The sequence below is a fragment of the Phoxinus phoxinus genome (genome assembly GCF_949152265.1).
Source record: "Phoxinus phoxinus genome assembly, chromosome: 10".
NCBI classification, from domain to species: Eukaryota; Metazoa; Chordata; class Actinopteri; order Cypriniformes; family Leuciscidae; genus Phoxinus; species Phoxinus phoxinus.
The window spans coordinates 20144113-20152540 of record NC_136885.1 but is presented as its reverse complement, the minus strand read 5'-3'; the positions used below and the strand labels follow the sequence as shown (position 1 = coordinate 20152540).

The following is an 8428-nucleotide window of genomic DNA, read 5'->3' as shown; positions in this document are numbered from 1 at the left end:
AGGCATTAAGTTCAATTTCCAAAAGATGATTTTTTATTCCTCTTTTTAGTCAACTTTAGCATGGGTGTCTAAACTTATGCATAGCACTGTATATTATATCTATAGATTCATTTCTGTAATTACATCTATAATTACTCTGTTGAGCCTTCCCTTACACCCTAACCCACCCTTAAACCTAACCATACCACCAAACCTGTCCTATCTCATCTCAATAGCAGCAAAACATCTTTGCAAAATAAACAACACAATAAGTACATTGTACCTAAACAATTATGTGAACACATAAAGATACCATAAAGTGTGATAAAAGAAATGCAGTGCACTGGGTGATGTCTTAAAGGGAAAGGGTGATGAGTGCGTTATTGACTACTGAATATTTTATTCAGTGGAACAAAAAAAGTAGATATTTTGAAGTGATTTGTCCATATAATGAAAGTCAGTGGGGCCCAAAACAGCACTGGACCTCACTGACCTTCATTTCATTTCATTATATCCCTTTTACAATATATAAACACTTTACAAACAGGTTCAATTTGTTAATGCAATCCATAGGTTTCATGACAATGAAAAATACTTTTACATTGATCATTTCTTAACTTGTGATAATATCTTTCACTAAAAACAAAAACATTCCAAGTGAAAAAGTGAATGTATTGAAAAACATACATTATCATCAACCAATATTATATTTATTCAGTTATATTTATCAAGATTAATAAATGCTGTACAAAAAAAAAATCATGACACCTACTGCATTAACTGATGTTAACAAGATGAACAAAGTATGGCTGCTTTGAAACAATATTGTGCAAAACTCTATATAAATAAAGGTGAATTGACGGGACTTTACTTTTCTGGCATTTTTACTTATTTATTTATTTTCCTCCTTGATGCAAGTTCTGACAGAGGATATTTTGCATTCGGCTTAACAAATGTACTTCCTGAATGAAATCAGGATTGTTTTAGTGCTTGCTTGTAATGATCCTTGCTATGCAATGCAAATCAAGCCTGTGGAAATGCATATATTCTCATCCCGTCAAGCTGACATCCTTCACTCAGTCAAACTATGGCACTGCACATCACTCTGCTTCTCACCTGTGTGTTTTTCTCCAAAGGTAAAGTGTGGACAGTATATTTTAAATGTGTACTATTGTAACTGACTCTGCTCAACAATTTACAAACCTATTCTTGTTTGTTTATTTAAATAATGTATAAGATACAAATAGGCATTCCTGTATACGATTGGTGCTTCCTTTCGTAAACAAATTCATTATTTCAATGTGTTATTTATCTTATTTTTTAGCACTGACACTGAGGTGTAATGGATGTCCAGGCCTATCAGGAACATGCCCACAAAGTTTAATAACCTGTCCATCTCGTTGTGGCTCCAAGACCACAACCGTTTACGCATGTAAGAAAGAATAACACGATTCTGAAAAATGTGTACGTTTTTGTTACTGAAGGGGTTTAATGTTGGTCTTTGCAGATGGCAGAAAACTAAGCAATAGCAGCATGAAGATCTGCGGAGATTCATATGTGTGTGTTAATGGGAGCATGAATTCTGGACAAAGCAAAGTGACCCTCAGCTCTCAATGCTGTAATGCAGATTTATGCAACTCTCAAAATGCACCAGGTTAGTGAGTATGAGGTATTTTTTTTTTCTCTTGATGTTATTTTATATTGATTTATTTCATCATCATTTATTTATTTATGTAACCTGTACAGATTTGCCACAACAATCTCTCAATGGGAAGACATGTTTCTCCTGCAATGGCATGTACTGCTCAAACTCGTTGGCTTGTGAGGGTGATGAGACTCAGTGCTTTATTACAACAGGTGAAGCCATTTTTTTATCATGTTTTAATTAATCAATGCATAGACAGAATACCACTGCAAAATATTGGTAGTTTTTATTTAAGACATTAAACTTATTCACCAGCTCTTTTTTTCTTTCAGTTGACATCGGTGGCAAGAATGTGACCATGAAAGGATGTTCAAGCAAGTTGTTCTGTGGGCTCAACGCAACACAATATCTGGGATTACCCGGTCCGGGCTTTGGCTTTGGCGTTTACGTTAAATGTTGTGAGGGAAACCTGTGTAACGCTGCTCAGAGCTTGAGAGTTTATTTTGTGATGCTGGTACCTCTTCTCTCTATATTTGTGTTCTGAATGATACATGATTCGAACGATTTACTTTGCAAAACATTTGTAATGCAATGACTTCAATACATTTTAACGTTTGGTTTGGTTTTGGAACCAGTTGGTTATTCACAAAAACGTTTATTTTTATTTTTTTTTATCTGTCAATAGAAAGGAGGAGATGGAGACCTCTGGTGGTGGAGGAAATTGTATAAGAAATACTTATTTTAAGTAAGGATGTTTAAAATGTTCTTGTTTTTCATGTGAGCATCTTTATATATTTTGTAAACAGTTCCATAGCATTCTACACTGTAAAAAAAGAAAGAAAGTTGCAGCTGCCTTAAATTAGTACAGTCAACTTAAGTATTTTAGTCATTGAAACTTAAATTACATTAAACTGCCTTAAATGAGTTGAATCTTGCATAACAAAAGGTTGAAAATTGCTTATTTTGATGAGTTAAAGCAATGTAAAATCATATGTTGTCATAATTTATTGATCATAACCTTTTTACAGTGTACCATTAGCAATATATATATATATATATATATATATATATATATATATATATATATATATATATATATATATATATATATATATATATATATATATATAAAAGGCTTGTTGTTATTATACTAAGCCAACCTAGTTTCATACAAATTCTGGAATATGGGGCTAAAATAAATGATTGTAAAAAATATTTTAAAGGGGTTGTATCATGACAAACTACTGTTTTCCTTGAATGTTTGAAGAAAAAGAAAACAATACTGAAAAAAGATCCGGCATAAAACCGGTCACACAGAAACAAATCAGCCATTTCCATAAGAAAAAAATATTAAAGGGCACCTATTATGGAATTTTGAAATTTACCTTTCATGTAGTGTGTAACATAGATCTAAGTGAACAAAAACATCCTGCAAAGTTTGAAATATGAAAGTGCACCGTATATAAAGTTATTGTCTTTCAAAAGTGAGAGTCGACTCTGAGTCATTTTTATGAATCGTTAGAAGACCGAAGCTTTTTCTCTGACTAGATGACGTCAACTTGTCAAGTTATTTGAATACGATACGCCCACTTATTGCGCTCCAAGGCCAGGGAAAATATCATGGCGACGAGACGCTGTGTTCTGAAGTGCGGCTCAAAAGCAAACTTTTTTCATCTGCCCAAGGAGGAGCATTTGAAGACTAAGTGGCTACAATTCACTATACCACAGAAGTATAGTCCGAGCCTTGTGCTTTGTTCGCGTCATTTTGAAGACGATTGCTTTTTAAATGCAATCAAACTTGGATTCGCGAGCCGGCTGATATTGAAGGAAGGTTCAGTTCCAAGTGTATTTGCATCAGCTTCCTCCTCCGTATCACAACCTGTAAGTGTTATTAATAATTGTTGCTTTTATGTTTTATGTAGCATGCTTAATTATTATTTTGTTTGTTGTGTAAGCACCGTTTAGCTTCTAGGTCTTCAATGACAATTGTATTGAGATATGTGAAGTGTTTGTCGTTGTTTTCGGAGTTGTCTAAAGAATAGAGTAATAACTGTAACGTAACTGCATTTTTTTTTTTGTAAAAACGTTATGTTTATGCATCGGGCGAACGCAAACAAAGACTGATTGTGCTTTTACAATATGAACTCTGGGCTATGCTCGCTAACATAACATTAAATTATTTATCTTATTTTTCGTTTTTTACTACAAACTATAAAGCAGTGGACTATAATCATTATTATAATACAATTTAATTGATAAAAGCATCATTGTACTCCGTGTTAAAAATAAGTATTATCTCTGTAAACACTGCTGGGTCATCTGACCAATCAACGCAGATTAGCGTCGCGCAAAGGAGGGGTTTGGAAAACGAGTCGTTAAACGAATCATTTGGGAGTCGGTGAGCAAATCAGGTAAAAATAAATGCATATTATACGAAAACAAAAGTGTTTTTTGTCATTGCATGCATGTACAACTGTTGTTGGGGACTCCCTAAACAACATTAGGAACATTTTAAATGTCATAATAGGTGCCCTTTAATAATTTCTGAAGAGGCCATGGGCCTTTGTAGCCATGGGCCGACAGTTAAATTACAGTCCTATATTACCATAAACTGCTATTTAAATTACCATTATTTGTAGCATTATAAAGAAAGATTTAAATGCAGGCCTGCAACATAAAAGTAAAAGAGAAGATAAACATTTCATATTTTTAATAGTTTTGGTTCAAAAACAGTATGATGCAGTGATTAATTATATAAAGAAAGATACCTAAAGAAATATTTAATACAACACACAGCCATACAACACATGTAGCGCATGATTAGGTCACATCATGATCATATTCCCCCCTTTTCTCCCACTTCTTTCCTATTTTTCTCTACTGTTCTACAATAAAAAAAACATAAAATAACATGAATTCTCCATCTCTCCCTCACACATACTATACATTCTCATACCAGTATCAATCAATAAACCAACAAGTTTCAAGTCTTCAGATTCACTTTAAAAACTAGAAAATTATAGTTGTGACACGTTGGCAACTTTTTTTCCCCCTTTCTTTTTTTGTTGAGGGAACAGTATCAGTTTCAGCATGTTTCATGTTTCCGAGGGATGTAGTCTCCTGTCCCTCCCTTCTCATCTCAGTCTGAGCTCAAATCAAAATGGCACAGTTTATCCTCTTTATTCTTATGAGTACACTTTTCTACAAAGGTAATTGTTGGATTTTTTTTTACACACCCTTTATTATTTAGTATTAAGTAAATTATTTTGTAGGCTTTGCTGTCCTGTAATAGTATCAATGTAGTAGGCCTATCATTTATTTCCTTAAGATTTACTTTGCGTTATGCCATCCTGAAATGATATGCTTTGACCATACTTTACTAAGATACATTTATTTTTAAATGTTTGTATGTTTAAAATTGCAGTGCTTAAATATTTATTTAGACTTGTTCAATTTCAGTAAATTCCCTAACCTGCTATCAGTGCATTCCTGAGACGTCAAATAAATGCGTTGAAACTAAAGTAGAGTGTCCTGTCGGTCAGTGTGGGACCATGAAAACCACATCTTATACAGGCAAGTGTGTGGCAGACTCAATATTTGAACTGAAATTCACTGTCTTATGTTCTAAAAACGAGTCCAATGTAAATTTCTACTGTAGGAAACAACAAATTGGCTGACATGATTATGAAGAACTGCTCCGTTACTACACAATGTGTGACTGCATCTGTAAACTTTGGAATAACAAATATAGTTATGAACAATGAGTGCTGCGGCACTAACCTGTGTAATAATAACCAAAGCGAACCAGGTACGTTTAACATAAGAGACAATAATATATACATAAGAGTCAAGCATATTTAAAATTATAAGAGTACAGCATATGTTGTTGCTTTAATTATGCATATTTCATAGAATCACCCAGTAGGATCCCAAATGGGATGGATTGTTTCACCTGCAATGGAGAAGACTGCTCATCAACTTTAGCTTGTGTTGACGATGAAGATCATTGTATCAAGGCAAGAGGTAAGATAAAACACAAGACAAGAGAGTAGTGAGATAAAAATTGTCACAGTCTGAGTAAACAAAGCTCTATTGAATTGTTAATATTTCCAAACCACACTTAAAGTGCAGAAAATGGACTGAACACAATTCACTGCTTTAAGGGAATTTTTTTTATTTCTTAATTAGATCAGATTTTTATATTTAATAGTGTGACTGACACACACACACACACACACACACACACACACACACACACACACACACACACACACACACTTAGCAGAACTCTTTTCAAAAATGTTTCTTGAGAAGCCAATCAGCAAAGGTTTTCCACTCTAAAAAATGCTGGGTTGTTTTAACCCAATTTTGGGTCAAATATGGACAAACTTGCATATTTGATCCAACGTTTGGGTTTGTCCATATTTGACCCAAAATTGGGTTAAAACAACCCAGCATTTTTTAGAGTGTCTGTAACCTTAAGTTAAAATACTAAAATCGAAACCAGCTATTTTAAATTGTAGACTAATAGCCTACGTATTTTTTTATTAGCCTAAATAAATGGAGAATTCTTAATATATATATATATGCCATCTTAACAACACCCAAAATTCTTAAAGGTATTGTATATTAGATTGCATTAGAAAACTGAGGTTAGATTGGTTTTGAAAATATAGGAGATATAATATCAGCTTAAGGGAATTGCTGACATAACATGTCATTGGAGAATGCTCTGCGGGCGATGGAACGGTTTTATTTTTCAAAGGCTCACTGCCCCAAATAATATTTTTTTGTGCCATGCATTTTTGTTGACATGAATCAGATGTTTGAACACATTTCTTCTTTCTTTCTGCCCTGAATTTATCCTACCATTTTATCAACAGTCAATATTGATGGACAGAAGATGATAATGAGAGGATGTGCGACCAGAAGTTTCTGTAGTGGTGACCTGTCCACCCAGATCGGCCAGTCCAGCACATCATCAGTGGACATGTCCTGCTGCGAAGGACCTCTCTGTAACAGCGCTCAACCCGTCACTCCGGGCCGCTGGTTTCAGCTGGGGCTTCTGATGTATGCCATCGTACACATGTCATTCTGAGCTTTCAGTTGTGCCCTGATGCTTCAATTCTACTAATAAATAAATAAAATCCAACCAACATTCTTATATGTTGGTTGTACTGATTAATTACAAATGCTAATATGTATGCTGTTAAAGCCAGATCATGCTTATAAAAGTATAGATTGTGTGAGGCTGTGAGCATCGGTGTTACGGGATTTTTGTCAGGCTGTTTTTATTTTGTATGTACTGAAAGTTTCATTTAGACATTTTTGCCTCTAGCAATATTCACAAAAAAAGCTATAAAAAAATCTGCAAACAATGGCCAGTAACTTTATTGTAGGCTTTTTTATATGTATATTAACACAGCTTTGGTTAAAACCTGTTCTTCAGAAACTGGTGTGTAACAGTGCACTTATGTTTGCTGATATTTAGCTTTTAAGATGGTGTAGATTTTCTAAATAGAATCACGTTTCAATACACTAACATATTGTTGCACAAATCTTTTATGCCTTGGGTCTCTGAATTGCCATGGACAAAGGAAATGACATCTGATGATCTCAAAGGATCTTGTATTACCTCTTTTTTTTGCGCTTTTGCTTACTTTAATATATTTGCACACACATACCTTAAAAAACTTTGGGGCCAAAAGCAATTATCGGGGCCAAGTGCAAAGACGACAATGGCTGGGAGTGTCAGACCCACTGCAACAATGAGAAATTAAAGACATTTAAAGATGATTTTAGGCAAAATGGCAGAAAAATCATATATACAGTAACTAAAAATTTGATTAATGGATTATCAAGACACATACTGAATTTAGTAACGGTACACCAATGCATTCGTAGTGTTGCATTTAATATCATATTATATTGTAATTAATGGCAATGTCCTTGTTTTGTTCTATTATAGCAGTTCCACCGCTTTTTTGTGTTCTCTGAGTGAGCCCATACATGCGTGTCAAATTTGGTGCAAATATCTCATTTTGGAGTTATAGACATTTGTATGTATGAGAGCATAATAAATGACCCATGGGTGTCTTTGATTGGATTTTTTTGCTACTTACTATCAAAATGTTTACATTTGGATATTAGCATGTAGTCAACAACCTGTTTCTAAACTTCCTACAGTGGTTTCATAGATATTGGCAAATGCTTCTTAAGCGCTAATTTTCAACATTGCGCTAACCATGAGGCAAAACCTATAATTAGTATCGTTAAACTCGGCAAGGATTCAGAAATGTAAGGAGATGACTCCTGTGAAAATAAGTAAACCAAAAAAAACAAAGTTATAAGCATGTAAATAATTTTTTCCAAAACTTCTCAGACACTTTGAGAGTATCGTGCCGATGACCCATACCAAGTTTTGTAACAATACGTTCACGCATTCATAAAATTAAGTATTTTAGTAAAAAATTCATTTATAATTTTTCGACAAACCTTTCAGAAGTTATAACAAAAAATAGCAATTTTTCGTATCTCCGGACCAGTAGGTTGCGCTGCGCCGAAACGCAGCATGTAGCCTCAAGTCATGCTTGTGATGACATGTACCAAGTTTGGTCTGAATACGATAAAGCGTTGTGGAGATACAGCCTAATATGTCTGCTTTTGCAAGCGCTACGTAAAATTAGTTTGCGCAGTATTCAAGAACTTTTTGTCTCCATGGTCTGAAGATGATCTGGTTAAATTTTCGTGAAAATCGGCACAACCATCTAACACGAATTACATTTTTTTTAATATAAAAAAATT

At 34.1% G+C, this 8428-nt stretch overlaps 2 protein-coding genes across 2 annotated transcripts; both read left to right on the top strand.

Moving 5' to 3' along the window:
* The first annotated feature begins 1300 nt into the window (after nucleotides 1-1300).
* On the top strand, nucleotides 1301-2562 carry LOC307005202 (urokinase plasminogen activator surface receptor). The gene is made up of 4 exons (XM_079625103.1): nucleotides 1301-1411; nucleotides 1487-1633; nucleotides 1726-1836; nucleotides 1957-2562. Exons 2-4 carry the CDS (start codon nucleotides 1513-1515, stop codon nucleotides 2166-2168), a joined length of 444 nt encoding a protein of 147 aa, XP_079481229.1. The 5' UTR covers nucleotides 1301-1411; nucleotides 1487-1512; the 3' UTR covers nucleotides 2169-2562.
* Nucleotides 2563-4702: 2140 nt separating this feature from the next.
* negaly6 (neuromast-expressed gpi-anchored lymphocyte antigen 6) lies at nucleotides 4703-7729 on the top strand. Its single transcript, XM_079625615.1, has 5 exons — nucleotides 4703-4833; nucleotides 5084-5197; nucleotides 5283-5432; nucleotides 5537-5647; nucleotides 6508-7729. Exons 1-5 carry the CDS (start codon nucleotides 4785-4787, stop codon nucleotides 6720-6722), a joined length of 639 nt encoding a protein of 212 aa, XP_079481741.1. The 5' UTR covers nucleotides 4703-4784; the 3' UTR covers nucleotides 6723-7729.
* Nucleotides 7730-8428: the final 699 nt, after the last annotated feature.

What these genes read in the sequence shown, in the direction of transcription:
- negaly6 (XM_079625615.1), top strand. Translation starts at nt 4,785, where the DNA reads ATGGCACAGTTTATCCTCTTTATTCTTATGAGTACACTTTTCTACAAA. An exon ending in GAGTACACTTTTCTACAAAG is followed by an intron (nt 4,834 to 5,083) that starts GTAATTGTTGGA and finishes GTTCAATTTCAG; the next exon opens with TAAATTCCCTAACCTGCTAT. An exon ending in GAAAACCACATCTTATACAG is followed by an intron (nt 5,198 to 5,282) that starts GCAAGTGTGTGG and finishes TTTCTACTGTAG; the next exon opens with GAAACAACAAATTGGCTGAC.
- LOC307005202 (XM_079625103.1), top strand. Translation starts at nt 1,513, where the DNA reads ATGAAGATCTGCGGAGATTCATATGTGTGTGTTAATGGGAGCATGAAT. An exon ending in CAACTCTCAAAATGCACCAG is followed by an intron (nt 1,634 to 1,725) that starts GTTAGTGAGTAT and finishes TAACCTGTACAG; the next exon opens with ATTTGCCACAACAATCTCTC. An exon ending in TCAGTGCTTTATTACAACAG is followed by an intron (nt 1,837 to 1,956) that starts GTGAAGCCATTT and finishes TTTTTCTTTCAG; the next exon opens with TTGACATCGGTGGCAAGAAT.